The 18,374-nt window shown below is 32.1% G+C and overlaps 6 protein-coding genes across 9 annotated transcripts in view; 3 read left to right on the forward strand and 3 right to left on the reverse strand.

The window, feature by feature from the left end:
* The window catches only part of Rph (Rabphilin), a 33,806-nt gene extending 27,556 nt beyond the window's left edge, over positions 1–6,250 (forward strand). The window contains exons 1-8 of one of the 2 annotated variants that reach the window (XM_070640074.1): positions 1,355–1,481; positions 1,594–1,723; positions 1,992–2,050; positions 2,230–2,361; positions 3,152–3,240; positions 3,304–3,804; positions 4,787–5,157; positions 5,228–6,248. In XM_070640074.1, the coding sequence (XP_070496175.1) occupies positions 2,270–2,361; positions 3,152–3,240; positions 3,304–3,804; positions 4,787–5,157; positions 5,228–5,743 (1,569 nt within the window). In that variant the 5' untranslated portion in view covers positions 1,355–1,481; positions 1,594–1,723; positions 1,992–2,050; positions 2,230–2,269 and the 3' untranslated portion in view covers positions 5,744–6,248. Of the gene's footprint in view, positions 1–1,354; positions 1,482–1,593; positions 1,724–1,991; positions 2,051–2,229; positions 2,362–3,151; positions 3,241–3,303; positions 3,805–4,786; positions 5,158–5,227 lie in introns of those variants that run through there. The other variant, XM_070640073.1, reaches the window with a different exon arrangement.
* Positions 6,251–6,298: 48 nt separating this feature from the next.
* Positions 6,299–7,409, reverse strand: LOC139090310 (leucine-rich repeat-containing protein 57). Its single transcript, XM_070640075.1, has 3 exons — positions 7,096–7,409; positions 6,905–7,029; positions 6,299–6,841 (listed from the first exon to the last, which is right to left on the reverse strand). Exons 1-3 carry the CDS (start codon positions 7,174–7,176, stop codon positions 6,331–6,333), a joined length of 717 nt encoding a protein of 238 aa, XP_070496176.1. The 5' UTR covers positions 7,177–7,409; the 3' UTR covers positions 6,299–6,330.
* A 75-nt stretch (positions 7,410–7,484) lies between these two features.
* Positions 7,485–13,075, forward strand: Neurl4 (neuralized E3 ubiquitin protein ligase 4). 2 transcript variants are annotated; one of them, XM_070639952.1, is made up of 8 exons: positions 7,485–7,819; positions 7,880–9,191; positions 9,332–9,499; positions 9,542–9,616; positions 9,678–10,062; positions 10,181–11,866; positions 11,996–12,456; positions 12,514–13,075. In XM_070639952.1, the coding sequence occupies exons 1-8, from the start codon at positions 7,637–7,639 to the stop codon at positions 12,966–12,968; spliced, it is 4,725 nt and encodes a 1,574-aa protein (XP_070496053.1). In that variant the 5' UTR covers positions 7,485–7,636; the 3' UTR covers positions 12,969–13,075. The 2 variants fall into 2 exon arrangements, with proteins under 2 accessions (XP_070496053.1, XP_070496055.1); XM_070639954.1 differs by having other exon boundaries at positions 9,554–9,616.
* A 304-nt stretch (positions 13,076–13,379) lies between these two features.
* LOC139090357 (DNA-binding protein SMUBP-2) lies at positions 13,380–13,865 on the forward strand. The gene is made up of 2 exons (XM_070640122.1): positions 13,380–13,383; positions 13,456–13,865. Exons 1-2 carry the CDS (start codon positions 13,380–13,382, stop codon positions 13,863–13,865), a joined length of 414 nt encoding a protein of 137 aa, XP_070496223.1.
* A 111-nt stretch (positions 13,866–13,976) lies between these two features.
* On the reverse strand, positions 13,977–16,306 carry LOC139090184 (nitric oxide-associated protein 1). The gene is made up of 3 exons (XM_070639918.1): positions 15,662–16,306; positions 14,672–15,602; positions 13,977–14,605 (listed from the first exon to the last, which is right to left on the reverse strand). Exons 1-3 carry the CDS (start codon positions 16,246–16,248, stop codon positions 14,027–14,029), a joined length of 2,097 nt encoding a protein of 698 aa, XP_070496019.1. The 5' UTR covers positions 16,249–16,306; the 3' UTR covers positions 13,977–14,026.
* An 81-nt stretch (positions 16,307–16,387) lies between these two features.
* On the reverse strand, positions 16,388–18,276 carry LOC139090137 (protein odr-4 homolog). Of its 2 annotated transcripts, none has more exons than XM_070639842.1 (4): positions 18,138–18,276; positions 17,694–18,068; positions 17,213–17,633; positions 16,388–17,134 (listed from the first exon to the last, which is right to left on the reverse strand). In XM_070639842.1, exons 2-4 carry the CDS (start codon positions 18,056–18,058, stop codon positions 16,568–16,570), a joined length of 1,353 nt encoding a protein of 450 aa, XP_070495943.1. In that variant the 5' UTR covers positions 18,059–18,068; positions 18,138–18,276; the 3' UTR covers positions 16,388–16,567. The 2 variants fall into 2 exon arrangements, with proteins under 2 accessions (XP_070495943.1, XP_070495941.1); XM_070639840.1 differs by having other exon boundaries at positions 16,388–17,140.
* Positions 18,277–18,374: the final 98 nt, after the last annotated feature.

The following is an 18,374-nucleotide window of genomic DNA, read 5'->3' on the forward strand; positions in this document are numbered from 1 at the left end:
GTATAATAACGTCCATCTGAGATTTGAATAATATTTATTGTACATAGTTTAAGACCCCTTTTTCATAAAAATGTTCAGTCTGTTTTAGATCTTCAAACAACAAAGAATTTTATTTAATTTCCTGCATTTAGAAGATTTAGAAGATGATTACATTATATAAGATCATGTGGTAATCAGTCCAGTAGCTATCATCAGCATTTAGTATCAATTGGTAACAGCAAAAATAAGTAAATAAAACAATATAAGCTGCAACATATTAAAATCGTCTCACAATAATTATTACAAATTCCTTAAACTTAATATCTACAGTCAGTAACACATAAACTAAAGTTTTGGACATTACAATTAACTGTTCTATCGGAATTTCCCAAAATATTTGTAAAACTTTTCAACATTCAATGAAATTCCTATCAACATTTCAAGCATTTATTGATTAATGTCTTTAATTGACTCTTTTAACTTAAATCAAGCTATGGCCATAAATCTCATTCGAATATAGCTCGCGCAAAAGGAAAACAAGTCTATGTTTACAATTAATAATGTACAAATAATTGAAGGAATTAGATAGACAAAGCGGAATATGCGAGTCTAAAAGGGTAAAGATAATATTTTGAATCGCAGCATCATTAGGTACAAAAAAAGAATTGCTGTGTTGAGCCTCTGGATATTATTCTGTTAACATAAAAATTAAGCAAACAAAATATGTACAACAAAGTTATAAAATGATGATTTGGGAAAAAAGTAAAGTTTAAGGATATGAAAGCAGATTTAGGAACATATATACTTGGATTATAATCAGAGATTATGATGAAAATTGAATAACATCTTCATTAAATTATTTTCATATAAATTGCTCATTAAAAATTTTATTGAAAGTTTTTCACATGCTTATAGTGCTTTAGGATATAAATCCATCGTAAAATAAACAGAGCGTAGAAAGTTTAACATTTTTTACTTCTATAAATGAGATTATTACAAATTGTTCATTTTTATATTAAAACTCGAATAAAATCAAGCATAGTAAGAATATATTAATTTAAAGCAGTGATGGGCAACCTGTGTGCAGCCAAAAATTATTGGAAATGACATGAAACGCATGTAGTGTGTGGTTAAGGTCAATATATATCTGTAATTGAGGTTATACAGGTCATTTTGATATTAGATAATGCATCGTCTACTTATTTTGATCTGAGTACGGAGGCAGAGGCATATTCAGGGAGAATAATGTGGTTTTGTAGTTCAACTCCCCTTTTTATAACAAAATTCATCCACTTGCTAAAGGTCAAACTCTTCAACCAAATTTTTGCGTACATTACGAAATATCTAGATACGCTCCTGATATAAAGTCTATGAAATGAAGTAACATTAAGACAGAAGTATAGTAACATTATTTAATATCTCTACGACTACTGAGTAATACAATCCTTGATTGTATTTGTCCAAATTATAGCAATTTTCGCAACCAAGAATACAAAAAAAAAGTATGTTCATATCACATTGCCTGTCAACTCAGTTCCATTTCTAACAAAATTCAATTGAACATTTCACTTATTTTATTTTAAATTTATTCTACGTCAATATCTTTTTCTTTAGATTACAAACTGGATGGAGCTCAAATATTCCTCGTGTAGCATTAAATTCAGATGAGCAACAGACGATCCTTTCAGTGATTCAACGAAATGAGCAATTGGAAATTATTGAACGAGAGAGAATTAATAGACTTGTAAGAACCTTTTTATATTCAACTTTTTCATTTCCTTTTCAAACTTTCTATGAATGATGAAGACATGATAAATCCTTTTTTCTCACTTATCAAACTGTCAGCAACATGTATCTCATATTCTATTTCCATTTTTCCCATCCTTGTCTATTTCCTTTGAGCTATTATGTTATCGGACATTTATACACGAATTGTGTTGTCACACAATATCATATTCATCCCATCATCAACATCACTTGATGTATCTCAATAATGTTTATATATTTTGTAGGTAGAACGAGTGGAAAGGATCAAGCAACGAAGTTCATATTATGGACCAAAGAATTGCTGGTAGGTGAAACACAAACTGTCATTCACACAATTTTCAATTTTTTTATATTTCATGCTCGATTTAACTAACATACTTGTATCTTTTTATTCCTTTATATCCTTTCACATCGGATCACGTGCATTGGACTTGAACTTGTAAATAAACATATTATCCTCATCATCATTGTACTCAAATAAAGCTTATGCGGTCAATCTTTTGGATTCGGACTGTTTTTGAACATGACAAATAAGCAAATATGTGTAGACTGCAAAAAGCCCGTCTGCTCACATTGTTGTGTCGAAATTCCATGTACCTCGTCGCCAACAAAAAAGTATGTCAGATTTAATTGAAATTGTATTTAACTTTTGTGCTTTTGGTTAATAATGTGGAGGATTTGTAGTCAGTTTAACATTAGAGTTGGAAATTTGTTGTTGCTTGTTCGGCTTTAGAGCATTAAAATTCTCAATTCAGACATCAAACCTTTTTGAAAATTCATTTTCTCCTTAATAGGTTTGTTGAGAACATGTCAACGTATACTTTATATTTAAACTGTATGCATGACATGTTTTCACCTGTTAGAGTTGTTAGTCCCCTTCATATAAATATTTAGTCTGATTTTGAACTTCAAAGAATAAACATTTCATTTATTTAAATGTGATTTCAACTCTAACAAGGTTGATAAACCATCGAAAAATCGGACAGCATTACTAAACAACTCCTGACAAATGCAAGAAGCCAACTAAATTCAATCAAAATATTGGCACGAGCCACAAATTGTATAAAGTTTATTTTCTCCGAATATTATGTCATTTATAGCTTGTAATGTTTTTGAGGTTATGAGAAATTCTAGTGAAATACTTAGATCGCAAGCTTTACTTCTTGACTTCATCAAAGATCTCAAGGATATTACATAAAAACAAGCTTTTTTCCCATAAAGTACTCCATTATTTAATTGAAATGAGTCCGTAGAAGCCTTATAAAATTAGAAACATGCTTTTCAAACTTTTAGGCAAGTCCGAAGAATTTATTACATCAGCACAAAACAAAAATTAAATTAAATTCCGGAAGGCATAATCACTTTTTGGACTTTTATAAATGATTCATCTCTTCTTTATTCATAGAAATGTCTGGTTATGTCATATTTGTTCAGAAATTCGTGATATTTGGAAGAAAACTGGAGCATGGTTCTATGGATATCCTCCGGGAATTGGTTAGTTACTAATTTTGTTCACAAAGTATGTACCTTTTTAAAAAATAAGTCACATCTTCACAGTGCATTCAAATGCAACAAAGGATAAGACTAGCGGCGATAAAAATGACAAGAGTCAACTACAAGATCAGAATGTAATCAATAAGAAGCCACCGAAGACGACAAAATTAGGAATGGAAATAGAGTCAGATGATGATGAAGACGAAACAGACAGCATACAAAAAGAAGAACCAAAGATATTCAAGAATGGATCATTTTCAAGTAGCTTTCTACGTAATAGAAATTTATTCAATTTGCGTCTCTCGACAGACTCATCAACACGTCTAATGACGGAAAGTAATTCGACACTCCCAAAGAAATCACCAGTTACTCCATATAGTCGACAAACGAGCTCAAGTGATTCTCAAAAATCAGCAAATAGTTTACAAACCCCTCAATTAGTCAGCGATTGGGATAATGCTAGTCCCAATGAGTCTCAACGACGAACGAACTCGATATCATCTTGCTACTCAATTGCCGAGTCAGTGATGGGAAATGGCGGAGAAAGTATTTCAACGTGTCAAAGTGAGTATGATTTATGCTTATTATTTTTGTACTAGGATGTTCCAAGCAAACTTTCTAGAATCTTTTGAGAATAAGACTTGTGTAGGATGTGGCTTTTATGTCATGACTGATTTTGAGCTTAGAAAATTTGTCTTGTTAATACAACCCAGCCCTTGATTTTAGAGTGACATGGAATCGGATGAGTTCGAACCCGTAATAAGTGAAGCGGTTACATTTTCTTTGAGAATATTATAACGGTTATTTTATATTCAAACTTAAATTAGTTGATTTCCCCCTTTACGGTTGATAGTCCCCTTCATAGAATACTTCAGTCTATTTACTATCTTCAAACATCAAATATCATATTTATAGATAATTCAATCAATTTATTATTTATATTTAAGGAACTTATAAGTTTTACAAGTCATAGAAGTGATTCTTCACCAGTCTTCAATCTTAAACACTTATTTAAGAACATTAAGTTGGAAAATTCTTTCTAATTCTTAGAATTAATCAAGTCTCTCGCTCCCACGACTCGTAAAAAAGCTCCTTGTCATATCACTTGAAAAGTATCAATTCCATAAATAACCCTCTAAAATTTCAAAATCAACGAGTTTTCCAGACACTTCCACGAAATTAATTTAATGCGATTAGGAAGACTTTGGGCGGATCTTGACTGTAACTTTGATATCAGAAAATACCTTCTAATGAAATTGCTACCTAAAAATTGTCAAAAAATTAATCACTTCACCCTTTTCAACTACTCAGTGACCTTTTTTTTCTTCCATTTGGTAATTAAAGCTTTAAAGTTTAGTGGGCATGTAGCCAGGAGCATAAACATCTGTTGCTGACCAAAAAAAACATTAACTCTTTAACAAATATTAGCTTAAAGAGCTTTTAAGGTTGACAGGATGTTTATGTTCCTACCAGTCAAATACACAAAAATTTCCCCATCCAATAAATCAATCATTATAACCTACACACTTGATTTATGATGTTTCAGATAATTATCGTGATACCGTACAGCCCTTATGCTTAGGATGGTTGGAAGTGTCAATAACCTATGACGAATCGCAGGATTGCGTTTATTGTGTGATTCATCGTGCACGTGATTTACCAGCAATGGATGCTCAAGGACTATCAGATCCATTCTGTAAAGTTAATATAATTACGCCTGAAAATAATCTAAGACACACGAGATGGTATAAATCGCGCATATCCCACAAAACCAATAATCCGGAATTTAATGAAACATTCTCATTTATTGGTATGAGTGCGGAGGAAATTGGCGGTTCATCGCTTTATGTTGTCATACTGGATGACGATAAATATGGAAATGATTTCCTCGGGGCTGTAAAAATTCCACTTGGATCGGTAAAAACACGTAGATTAACATTGCCTGCCTTAATCATCATTTTCTCTTATTTTATTTATCTCTAAACAGATCGTCAATTGTAATACGTGTAGAATGACAGTACCATTGGGACCGGAAGACAAATTCAGCATGGAGTCTTTGTCAACACAAACATCGAATGGACAAATCTTAATTGCATTGTGTTATAATACACAAAAGAGAGCACTATGTGTTGTAATTAAGCGTTGTATCAATTTATTAGCTATGGATAAAAATGGATTTTCTGATGCATTCGTTAAGCTTCAATTAAGACCCGACTCTTATCGTAAAAAATATAAAACGAGCATAAAGTGGAGAAATTTAAATCCAGTATTTAATGAAGAGTTTTTCTTCGAAACGCGTCCAAATGATTTAGATAAGCAGACACTCTTCATTACCGTTTGGGATAAGGACATTGGAAAGAGTAATGATTTTCTCGGTTCACTTATATTAGGTCAATGCTCAAAGGGAAGGAGATTAAAACAGTGGAGAGATTGCCTACTACTTCCTGATCAATATCATGAGCAGTGGCATTGCTTAAGCAGTGAACATATACCTCAACATTAATTAAATTACTATTTTTTTCAATCTTATCGCTTGCCTCATTTATGTCCTAGTTAACGTGTCAATTGTTCATCTAGGATGTTACTAAACAGTGCTATTTATAATATTATGATAGTTAATTATTGACAGTTGAGAAATTTCTACGTGTATGAAAATGGGATCATTCATAAATGACGTACAGTATAAAATTTGGATTTTTAGCAACTCCTCCCCAATATTTCCTCCCTAATTCCTTTAAACAAAATTGGACGTCATTTGTGATTGATTCCAAGTGAAGTTTGTATGACTTTTTATGATCCATAAAACATGTTTTCCTTACTTGACATGCATGACAGGTATAACTGTAAGAATTTTTTCCAACTCTATAAGAAGAGACTTTATCTATTGTTCCAAAAAAATTAAAGTGATTGTGTAATTATTGAGATATATTTTTCAGCATAAATCTTCACGTTCATAACATTGATATACATGTGTGTATATATAATTATATAAAAAATTTTGAATTTACATGAATGTATTGTGTAGTACATAGATAAATTAAAATAAATCCAATAGACATTTTCATGCAAAAAGAGCGTAATTTATGATGATTAAAACATTTTCTTTTTTACAGCTGTGAATCGTTCCTCGTATATTTTATATCCTTCAAGTTCTGTAAACTGCTTATTGTTGAATAAATTTCCGTCAATGGTGATGTTGGATATTACGGAATTTGAGAGTATCTTTGTTGGTATGCTTGTTATTTGTAAGCAGTTTTCTTCTAAACGAAGTGTCTTTAATTTTTGACATTGTGCTAGTTCCTCAGCAATTGATGATATTTGATTTTGATTTAAATTCAATTCTGTACAGTATAAATCTTTAGCTGCTGATGGAATCGATACAATTTTGTTCCTTGACAAATCTAACATATCTAAATGAGTTAATCCACTGAACATGACTGGAAATTCGGTTATTTGATTGTTGCTTAGATTAACTGTTTTTAGATTCTTTAGATTTGCGTAGCACATTGGAACAGCTGTTATGACATTGTTCATCGCATTGAGTGTCTCTAATTTTGTGCATCCTCCTATAGCCTCTGGTAGTGCAACTAGTTTGTTAGATCTGTAAAATATGACATAAAATGAGATCCAGTGAAATTGTAAAAGATCCAGTTGAGCAACTTACGAAATGTTTAAGTGCTTTAGAAGGGTAAATTTTCCTATTAATTCTGGTATAGTAACGTAATGATTTTCAGACAAGTCTAAAGTACGCAGGACATTTGGAAATTCTCTTAATTGTGGTGGAAAGTCCTTGAAAAATGCAATTAAATCGCAAAATTATGAAAATTTTAAAATATGTGAAATCATTCTTCTTACCTTTAATCTTTTCTGAGAAATCTTCAACACACCAGTACGCTGTGCTGTCTCAAAATGTTGTTTAACTGCTGAATTTCCCATTTTTAATAAATTTAATGAATAAAATTAATTTTTTTGCCACTGATTTGTAAACAATCACAGTAAACTGACTTGTCATCTAATATTAAGCTAGTGAATGTATTTTAGCAGTATGTAGCTATTTTAGCTGACTAGATGTATTAATTAAATTAATGTTTTTATTAGATTAATTATGTTCAAAGCTGTCTAAATTTGGGAAATCGATGAAAATCTTAAAATGCAAATTTTCAACGAAAACCTTTCAATTTCCAACAACAAAAACAGCTTTTTGGACGTAAACAAAAGAAAGTTTCAAGACCCACAAATATTTTTTCATCACATCCATCATTTAATAAATCATGTGAAAAATCATTATTAATAGCTTCAATGAGTTAAAATTAACTTAAAAATACTCACAATCCATCAATTAACAAAGGCCAATTCAGAGTTTTAACGACAGACTTAAAATTTTGGCAAGGAAGAGATGTTTCATCCAAATCACGGAAAAAGGATTGAGCTTATAAATGAGTCAAAAACTGCAATTCGAAATATTAATGAATTTAATCATGGAATCGTTCTATCTAAGACACCTTTGACTGATGATGTAAAATTTGAAGTACGAATTGACAAAAGAATTCATTCGTGGAGTGGATCCATTGAAATTGGAGTGAGTATAAAATCTGCAGTATAAAAAATATCGATTTTTCTACAATCTATCCATTTGTAGGTAACAACATCAAATCCAGAATCTACAGAACTGCCTGCATGCGCCAGTAAACTCAAAAATGGAACATGGATAATGAGTGGTATTTCAGTGCTAAAAGATGGACAGAGCTTAATGGAATATTATGGACATGATCTGGACAAATTATCAGAAGGCGATAAAGTTGGTGTGATGAGAAGCTCAAAAGGCGAACTTATATTTTTTATAAATGGTGAATCTCAAGGCGTTGCAGCACGTGATATTCCAAGAAATGTTTATGCATTAGTCAATTTGTATGGAAAATGCGGTCAAGTTACTATTATAAGTGAAGAAGTGCCGACAGATGACGAGACATCATCAGCAACACATGTCTCGCAAAACATTGAAATTCCTTTGTCTGTTGAATTAAATATTGATTCAGTATCGTCTGGAATTGACTCATGTTTTATTGATCCAAATGATAAATTAAGGTTCCATTCAAGATGTGGCTCTCTTGTTAAGCTCTCTGGTAATTTCCGATGTGCAGAACGTAGACGTCCATATGATGAATTCAATAATGGTATTGCAATGACTCATCGGCCATTAAAAGATAATGAATTATTTGAAATTCGAATAGACCGTCTTGTGGACAAATGGTCTGGCTCAATAGAAGTTGGTGTGACAACTCACTGTCCAAACTTGCTGCAATTTCCAGCAACTATGACAAATTTAAGATCTGGTACGATTATGATGAGTGGCTGTGGTATATTGACAAATGGTAAAGGAACACGCAGGGAATATGGTGAATTTAATTTAGATGAGTTAAGAGAAGGCGATCGAGTAGGCATGATGAGGAGATCAAATGGAAATCTTCATTATTTTATTAATGGACGTGATCAAGGAATAGCAGCAAATCGTGTTGCATCTCAATTATGGGGTGTTATTGATCTTTATGGAATGACTATAAAAGTCACAATTGTTGATCCAGATGAAGCTGAACAGCAAAATTTACAAACCAGACGCAATAATACAAATTTACATCCAATGCCTTCAATCGAGTCATCAGTTGTTCAGCCTGAATATGAAGAAAGAAATAATGATCGTCTTAGTTTCCATCAAGTATGTGGTACAAATGCTCAAGTTACTCACAGTTTAAGGACAGTTTTACGTCCGAATGCAGCAGAAGATTTCAATAACGGTGTTGTGCTTACAAGAAGGCCTTTAAAACCAAATGAAGTCTTTCAAGTACGATTAGAAAGAATCGAAAAGAAATGGGCTGGTTCCATTGAAATTGGCATCACTACACATTCTCCTTTAGATCTTGAATTTCCATTTACCATGACTAACGTTCGATCAGGTAAATTAATTAATTATTTTTAACGTCGTTTTGTAGTTTAAATTTTGTATGAGTTCATTTTCGTTCAGTTCAATTCAAATTTTTAAAATTCGTTACTTTTTTAAATTAAAAAAATCCGTTAAAAATAATTTTCTTTCTAGGAACTTGGATGATGACAGGAAATGGAGTGATGCAAAACGGTTCAACAATTATTGAGCAATACGGACAAAATTTAGACAAACTTCAAGTCGGTGATTGTGTTGGAGTTGTCGTTAGGGACGATGGACTTGAAAGACGTCTACACTTCTTTGTTAACAACATAGATCAGGGTAATTATATTCAGAATCTCATATTCTATTTCATACAATTAGGTGTTGTTTTAGGTCCAGCAGCTGATAAAATACCTGACAAGGTTTACGGTGTAATTGATTTATATGGACAAGCAGGTAATAAATCAAAACTTTTTTATTCTTATCTATAACTAATTAACTGTATTAAAATTCTAAGCACAAGCAAGCATTGTAGACGTCTCGTCGGAATGTCAGACACCAGACGAAACTGCAAATTCCACAATATCGAACACGACATTATTCAGTACAGAACCCAAGTTGAGATTTCATCATATTCACGGTAGAAATGCTCGTTTATCGAATAATGGATTAACTGCCAGTAGACCGAAGGCATTAAGTGAATTTAATGATGCAATATTATTCAGCAACCGTCCATTGAGACAACGAGAGCTATTTGAAGTCATAATTGAGAATGTTGTAGAGCATTGGAACGGATCAATTGAAATCGGTGTGACTGGAGTTCGGCCAGAAGATTTGACTCTTCCAAGCACTGCTACAGACTTATCCCTAAATACTATTATGGCTTCTGGAACTACTTTAATGTAAGTTAATATTCAAAATTAACGATTTTTTAAAATTTAAATTTTCGTTGCAAATTTGATTAATTTTTTAAATTGAAAAAGTTCGTTAAAAGTTATTTATTAATTTTTCACTTTATAGGCTGAATGGTGTGACTGTAAGGAATGATTTACCATTTGATCTAGACAACTGCAAGTCAGGATGTCGAATAGGAGTGATGAGAAATGGAAATAATATTAATTTCTTTATTAATGGCATTGATCAAGGATGTGCACATGAATGTCGTGCTCAAAATATTTATGCAGTCATTGATCTTTATGGGCAGTGTTCACAAGTAACATTATGTACAGGAACAAATGTTGTAGCACCATACGCAACATCAGAAAATTCACAAAGTCTTCAAATTACATCAATTATTCAGCCAGCATCAGACATTAAACATCATCGATTTTCTGTCATATCAGGGAATTGTGCATTACTACAAAATTGGACAGTTGCAGTACGATGCACAAATTCATCTCTGTCACGTTGCTTGGTATTTTCTGAAAGAAATCTTGTCGCAGGTGGTGAACCATTTGAAATCCGAATAAAGGAAATGAATACATTCTATGCTGGTCACATTCGAATTGGCGTAACTGACTTGAATTTATCGGATGAGCATATACGAAAAAATATACCAACGACTATAAAGAGATTGGGTGCAAATGTATGGTACGTGACTGGAAATGAAGTTCGACATAATAATCAGCTACTGAGGAAATCAATGGCATCTGTTGAATGGCTACGTGTTGGTGATAAAATAACATTAGAATTAACAGCAACAAAGACTTTAAGGATCTTATTAAATTCTGAAGATGTTAACATTTACTTTGATGACATTCCTGAAAATGTTCATGTCGTAGCTGAACTTCAAGGTGCGATAATGGCTGTACAAATTGTATCCACACAAACTCCACAATCTCCACTTCGACCTTACAATCTACGACTACAGGATTCATTGGAATTAGGACTTGATTTAAATAAGAATGACTCAATGTTGGAATCAATTGAAGCTGATCTTTTTGTGCATGAATTTCATGAAAATTGTGGATCAAATGTACGATTAAGTGATGATAAAAAGTCAGCAACAAGATTTACATCCTACAATAATGGAATCGTCTGTTTATCCAAGCCATTGTCTCGTGGACAAAGTGTCAGCTTTAAAGTTACACAATCAGCCGATTCAAAATGGAAAGGAACATTGTCGATTGGTTTGATTGGATTAAATCCTAATAATAAGTTCACATTCCCATCAACTGCCATAAATTTAGAAAAGCCTTGTTGGATTGTTTCACAGGAACATTTTAACATTAATGGCAATAAGACCAAGACATTAAAATTCTCAGATGCATTTGATCAAATTAAAACAGGAACAATAGTTACATTGGCACTAAACATTCAAGGTGCATTATCATTAACAATTGGTTCCACGTCATTTCAAGATATTATTGTTGGACTTCCAAATTTTGTATATCCAATATTCGATATTTATGGAAAATGTCAAAAAATTACATTAGTATCTGGTGATAATCAACGAATTCCATCGTCAATAAGTGAAGATAATATTGTAAATCATGAATCTGATAGTATACAGCAAAATTGTGAGAAGGCTGACTTGGAAGTTCATGAGAAAGAAACAGATCAAATTTTAACTCCAACACCAAGTACATCAATAAATCCAATGAGTCGTTCAGTGATGGAAAGTGTCTCAGCTAATGAATTCACTAATATGAGTATTAAGAACAGAACAGCAAATGAAGTTAGAAATCAGGAATTGTCAAGTTCATGGTGAGTTTTTCATCGGCAAAAAGCCGTTAAATTTTTTAAATTTGAATTTTAGTCGCTAATTTTTTGAATTTTTAAAAACCGTTAAATTTTGAATTATTGAAAACCATTAATTTTTTTAAAATTTTCTAGTTGCCTTCGTGATTCACTTCAACTTCAGCACTCTACAAATCTTAATATCCAACGTTCACAGAGCACACATAGATTTACAAGTTTAATGAACATTTACCATCATATGGAAGAAAATCGAGACATTCCATCAATCGAAAACTTAAGATTGCAATCGAATAGAATCAATAATGATCACATTAATAATACGACAAGGAATGAGAGTATAGCGCAACAGCAACACCTTCATAATATAAATAACATTGCAGGATGTAGCAGCAATGATAATAATAATCAAAGTGTTGATAATAGCAATGAGAATAATGAAAGTGGAAGTGAGGAAGCACGGAATGAGGATTGTGAATATTTGAAACTTTTACTTGGATTTAAAAGAACTTTAATGCTGCCCGATATTTATTTCCTTCCTAATTTATCTCCATTGTGTTACTGTGAGAAATGCTGCAAACCTAATGCTCCACTGAAAGGTTCGTACTTAGTTCCTATTTCGAATATTATAATTAATTTACTATTTTATTGTTCAGGCTGGGTGAAATTCACAATAAATCAGCAAATAACGAATCCTCAACAGCAAGAAAGTTCTAATGAAAACTGGATTACTGCCTACTGTGCAACAAGAGTTGATAAGATTCGCTCGGTATTAGATCATTCACAGCCAGCACCGAATGCCGAAATTGAACAAACGCTTCTAATGCGTGATAATCAAAGTGAATCGAGTGATATTGAGGATTTAATTAATGGAAAATATTTAATTTTAAGAGCACAACCATCAAATAAGGATAAAATTGATAAACCATTCGTCCATCGATATATGAGTAATGGCATTTTCTATCGTATATGCACAACATTTGAAGTTAAGGTAAAAACATCAGCAATTAAGAACTTGGATGTTGCTAGTCAGAACTGTAAGATTTACACTACCAAAGAGGCAAATGCGTGTATCCTTAGCAGTTTATGTATTTGTCTTGTTCCTATTTAAATTACGAACATTTTGTGACTTTATTTAAGCATGACTGTACATTTTAAAGCTATTTAAAATAATATTCAAGACAAAGATTAATAAAAGGTTTAATTTGCTTACTAAAATCCATGTAATTTCGAGTTTGTTTCAGATTAATGCAGCGATTCCAGACATTAATATTAAGATTTGAAATTTAACGGTAATCTTCGATTTAAAAACAATTCAAAATTCTTTATTTTTTGTTCCTTTTTGATTTTTAATCGACCGTTTGATGCAAACTTAAGAATCATTGCAAATTTGAATGTTTCAACAGCATGCTCAACTGCAAAAACATCAAACAATCATTGAAAACATTGATGATCAAAAACATAAACAATCACATCTGTTCCTTTAAGTTTGATATTGCGAAATAATATTTTAATTAATAAAATGGGTAAGTTCCTCAATAATCTTCATTTATTCACATAATCACTTATTTATCCTTACTATCTCCATTTGTACCTAGAAAACAAAACAGTCACAAATGTAATTAATAAAATTTCAAATGATGAAATCGAACAGAATCAAGAAAAATTAGAGCAGGTGCTGAAAAATGTCAAAAAAGTCGATGACACATGTGATTATCAGGCAGGATGTAAGCAAAAGACAAATTTGATGGGTGAAACATGTCCATTTTGTAAACACAGATACTGCTATAAGCATTCACTTCCGGAGATTCACGGGAAGTTTACAAAATGTGATGAATTGGTGAAGAAAAAGGAACGAGAAGAATTTTTGCATCCGAAAATTGACACTAGAAAGGTTGCAGAACAAGTTGAGCATAGTAAAGCTAAGAAGAACTTAGAATCTAAACTTAAGCAGATGCAGCTTGAAAGAAAGGCAAAGCCATCGACTTCTGGAAAGAAGAAAAAATAATTTTTTTAGAATTTTTGAGTTCAATGAACAAAAATTTGGAACTGATTCCTGTTTCTTATAGTCAGCTAATGAGATGCTGCTGAAACTGAAAGGAATCAAGCACACTGTATCTCACATGATTTAAATAAATTATATTTATTTCTAAACTCAAATTTGATATCCTACAAATTAACTTTTCTAAAAACTTTTCTATATGTGTAAGCATCGCCTATACTGTATGCTGGTGAATCTCGTATCCTGTGACCTCTCAAATTGAATCCATTTAATAAAATTGCTGGCTTCCTTACATGCACTCCTTTTCCTCCAATAATCCATGGCTTAAACATTCCAACAGTATTTGCTGGTAAATTAACTCCTATCCATCCTGCAGAGGACATAACAAAATCACATGCTGAGACGTGCTTATCGATTCCATCAATAGCAATTTCATCATATAAAGGCTCCAATTTGGGCCATTTTGACAATCTCTCTTCATTCATGTTCATTGGAACTCTGAGCAGCTCGGAACCAAGGAATTTCTCATAGAACTCATCAGCATCTTCAGTATTGCAGATTGTGACTGGAAGATGTAAAGATGAATAGACAATTGCTCTTGTAAGTCTTGGAACGTCTAAGAAATCAAGTCTTGCTAATCCAGCGATAAATAATGACATTCCTGGTTTCATAAAGAACATTCGAGGACGTATCATATGTCTTGGCAATACTTTGAGAATTTCGTCTGTTGTGAGTAGTGGAAGGATCTGTAAAATGTCAAATAAGTCTTGGATTAATCTTCAGATTAATTTAAATCCTTGGTTAAATCATACCTGATCATTGTGCATAACACCTGGCGTATCAAAGCACCATTTACTTTGGATATACCTTTCATCCTTCTCATTCAATGTAAGAATCTTTCCAGCATATCCACCCGAATGTGAATGGGCTGCTGGATCTGAATGTTCTTCAATTTTCTCAAAAGTCCTTCCAATATGTCCAATTAGTGTTGCATGCTTGATACTTTTTCTGTCTTTTGCTTCTTGTCTTCTATATTCATCCTCTAAATATTTAGCACTTCTTTCAGCTGCTAGTCTTTGTGCTCTTTGTGCTACTCGAAAATCTGATGGTCGCATAATTGGAAATTTAAGCATTTTTAATGTTGTTCCTGGCCATGGAGATGCTGTTGCACGTTGAATTAAGTTTGTAGCTTCCGATTTGCAATAATCGGATCTTAATAAAGCATTAAATAATGAGGATTTACCGACATTTGTGCAGCCAATTAAATAAACATTTCCTTTGTATTTCCAAACTGCATGTAGTTTTGTAATCAGTTCCTCAACACCATAACCAGTTTTTGCAGATATTAATGCTGTGTGCTTGATACTTTTCTTTTCAAATCCCATTTTTAACGCTTCTGATTTTAAACTTTGCTTGATATTTTCCAAATAATTTTGAGAATCTCGCGGAATCAAATCGACTTTATTTCCTACTAAAAATATTGGTCTTGTCTTTCCAAGAATATTCGATAAATTTGGGAATATTGAGCATGGAAAATCTAGTAAATCGACCATTACTATTGCCAGTGCTGATTCGTCCTTAATTGATGAAATTATGTTAATGTAATCTTCAGGTTTAACGGAAACACTTATGGCTGTATTGTATCTGCTAAGGAAGTGACATCTCTGACAATGAACTGTTTTCATCTCTTCTTCATTCAAGTCTGTCAGGATCTCACTTGGTAGGTATCCAGGAATTGATGGACTGTAAAAAGTTAATTTTAGATTAATTGAGATTATTTAAAGGAACTGAATTAAACTTACTCTTTACAATGTAGTAATGCACCGCAACCACCGCAAGGAACGTCAGTAACAGGAAAATTAGGATCAGGTGTTCCATATTCTGACTGTAACTCATCTTCAGCCTCATCATACAGTTCATAATCTTTAAGCCAATTATTTGGAACTACTTTCTTATCCTCAATTATTTCTTCTGGTTCTTCTAATTCACTGCTTTGAACTTTCAAAAATCTTGAATAAGGCAATGAAGCCACAGTGAACTCTTCCTGTTTCTTTTGTTTTTTAACTTCCAGTTCCTTTTTTTCTTCCAGTTTTGGTTTTTCATCACACAATTGATTTAAAGCCACAGGCAATGGAATTACACCTAATGCATCTTCCTGCTTTAATCGCTTCTTGACTAAACTACTTGTTAGCTCATCTAGCTTCCTTATTTTAATTTTTTGAACTTCCAGTAATGAATTAAACAAAATTCTGTCTTTGAATTTTTCAAGTGCCTCAGAATACTTGCTACTGACATTGTCTCTATTGATTTCTGCTGCTAAAGCAGCTGCTGACTTACGATGGTAATTCCTAACTATAAAAGGTCTTAAGTTTCTTAGTAATAAATGCATTAATTAATATTTTTTGTATTTCGGTTAAATTTTTGTTTACAAAATAATCACGCTCGATTTCAGGGGAAAAACAGCGTAGTGAATTTAAAAATATTCAAATTTTAAAAAGCCGTTAAAAATAAATAAAAAGTTATATTAATTCAAGTAGTTGATCAGTGTCATAAGTTTTATTCACTTTAGTACGAATTTCATTAAGCTGATACATAAAATCAATAGAAAAATATTTATGTTTTACATTTTAGTAACAAATTTCATAAAACTTCAACAATTTCTGTTGATGTAAGATTTACCGAAAATATTCTGGATAGGATATAGGAATTTACTTCAGAATGAAGTGCAATGCAACAGAAACAATAAGAGCTACAAGTAATCCAATAATTCCCAAAATCAAAATCAACTTTCCAGAGTCATTAGTTGACAAATTGACAGTCTCTTCGCAAATTCCAGGTGAGTCACACTTTTCTGGAGTCTTCAATTGTGCAACAGCTTCAGCACTAATATCAACATCTGATGGATTTAAATCAACACCAAGAATTTCCATTGATTGTTTAACAGTCGTATCCTCATTCTCATTTTGGAACAAATAGTCACAAAATGATATTGGTGAATTTCCAGGATGAAAGAAAACTCGTCGCGGTGGAATTGTGCTGTTGACATCTTGATCTTCATCATTATCATTACCACCATCATCATTTGCAAGCAATGCATCATAATAAATTTGAAGTCTTGTCGTAATTGATCGAATTATGTCGTTTCGAATGAATCTTTCTATTTCAGCTATAGTATTTCGTGGAGCTCCATAGATTCTTGATGCTACAATTCCTGTATAGTGAACCAACGATTCGTGTGGTGTCAAAATTCCATTTTCATTTGTTGTTAATTGTGCCTGAAACTATTTGTATTAATTATGATACTTTTTGACTAATCAAAGGATTAAAATTAAATCCAGTCGGATTAAACTTACAGCTTCACTATAAATTGTAACTTTAACTTTTGAAGAATCTCCACTTCCATCCTTCAGAAATTTCTCAACAGTTGTGTCTAGTGATTGTGGATCGCCGTTAAAGAACATGATACTTTTAGCTAAATTTCCAGCAATGTCATCAATTGTTGCCATTATGTGCTTTTCAGTATCAAAGTGATTATTTGAGTGTAATAAAGGAAATGCAGTGTCGATTTCATAAATTGTCTCAAATTCGTACCAGTCAATTCCTTTCGATACAAATTTGAAATCAACAGGACTTGGTGATGGTGCCTTTGATGGATCTGTTGAGATTGTCTTACAGATGTAGTTCTTATGGCTAGTAATGTAGTTTAAGACGAGCTTATCTCCGTTATCTTGTTCATCAGTATTTGCATAGAGAATTCCATTAGAATCTAGTGTACTGTAAATAAATAAGTCATTAATATATCAATCAAAACCGGCTTTTGCGCAACAATTGTACCTTTTAATATCCATCAAAACAGTCTTTAACTTCTGTAGTGCCGAATTATCACTCATTATATTATTTTCTGACACGACAAAAAGTCCCAAGATATTGAATCCACCCACAATCATTCGTATTGCATTTAAGGCATGTTCAGCAACTAAACTATTCTTTATATCGGCTATATTTGACAACTCTTCTGTTGTTTCTTCTTCTTCTGACGACGACTTTTGTTCGGAATGTGGTGTTTTTGCCAAATGTACAATGAAATCCTTTCCATTTTCAATTATTTGACCAATCAACAGTCCAATAGTCAACTTGTTAGTCTTTCCATAGCTACTTAAGAGATTTTCAGCAACAGAATCACACAAAACAGATCGCATTATTGAAAATCTGTGAATTTAATAAAAAATTTTATTATGAAAACTTGTTTTTGATGTTTTTAAATTTTTCAAGACTTACCAAAGCAACAAATGTCAAAATGAAAGACTTTTCTTATTAAATAAATGCCTTTATACACAATTTCAACACTAATTCATTGATTTTCAATTTAATTTACAAAATTTTTGTCTTCGTACGATGTTTGTGAGGTTCTTGAAATTTTAAATTTTTAAAATACGTTACTGTTATTTTTCTTTAATCACATTTCTTTGCAATTGCAACCAATCATGAAAACATTGGAAAAGCGTTTGAAAATAT

The sequence above is a fragment of the Chironomus tepperi genome, unplaced genomic scaffold (genome assembly GCF_022539635.2).
Source record: "Chironomus tepperi strain 1889 unplaced genomic scaffold, CSIRO-AGI_Ctep_v1 contig_217, whole genome shotgun sequence".
Classification (NCBI taxonomy): Eukaryota; Metazoa; Arthropoda; class Insecta; order Diptera; family Chironomidae; genus Chironomus; species Chironomus tepperi.

Coding starts and splice junctions, on each gene's coding strand:
- LOC139090184 (XM_070639918.1), bottom strand. CDS start 16,248: ATGCATTTATTACTAAGAAACTTAAGACCTTTTATAGTTAGGAATTAC. Junction 15,603..15,661: donor GCATTACTACATTGTAAAGA/GTAAGTTTAATT, acceptor AACTTTTTACAG/TCCATCAATTCCTGGATACC. Junction 14,606..14,671: donor GTGTTATGCACAATGATCAG/GTATGATTTAAC, acceptor GACATTTTACAG/ATCCTTCCACTACTCACAAC.
- LOC139090137 (XM_070639840.1), bottom strand. CDS start 18,058: ATGCGATCTGTTTTGTGTGATTCTGTTGCTGAAAATCTCTTAAGTAGC. Junction 17,634..17,693: donor GTTTTGATGGATATTAAAAG/GTACAATTGTTG, acceptor ATTTATTTACAG/TACACTAGATTCTAATGGAA. Junction 17,141..17,212: donor TTACAATTTATAGTGAAGCT/GTAAGTTTAATC, acceptor TAATACAAATAG/TTTCAGGCACAATTAACAAC.
- LOC139090310 (XM_070640075.1), bottom strand. CDS start 7,176: ATGGGAAATTCAGCAGTTAAACAACATTTTGAGACAGCACAGCGTACT. Junction 7,030..7,095: donor TTTCTCAGAAAAGATTAAAG/GTAAGAAGAATG, acceptor GCATTTTTCAAG/GACTTTCCACCACAATTAAG. Junction 6,842..6,904: donor CTAAAGCACTTAAACATTTC/GTAAGTTGCTCA, acceptor CATATTTTACAG/ATCTAACAAACTAGTTGCAC.
- Neurl4 (XM_070639952.1), top strand. CDS start 7,637: ATGTTTCATCCAAATCACGGAAAAAGGATTGAGCTTATAAATGAGTCA. Junction 9,192..9,331: donor CATGACTAACGTTCGATCAG/GTAAATTAATTA, acceptor TTTTCTTTCTAG/GAACTTGGATGATGACAGGA. Junction 10,063..10,180: donor GCTTCTGGAACTACTTTAAT/GTAAGTTAATAT, acceptor TTCACTTTATAG/GCTGAATGGTGTGACTGTAA.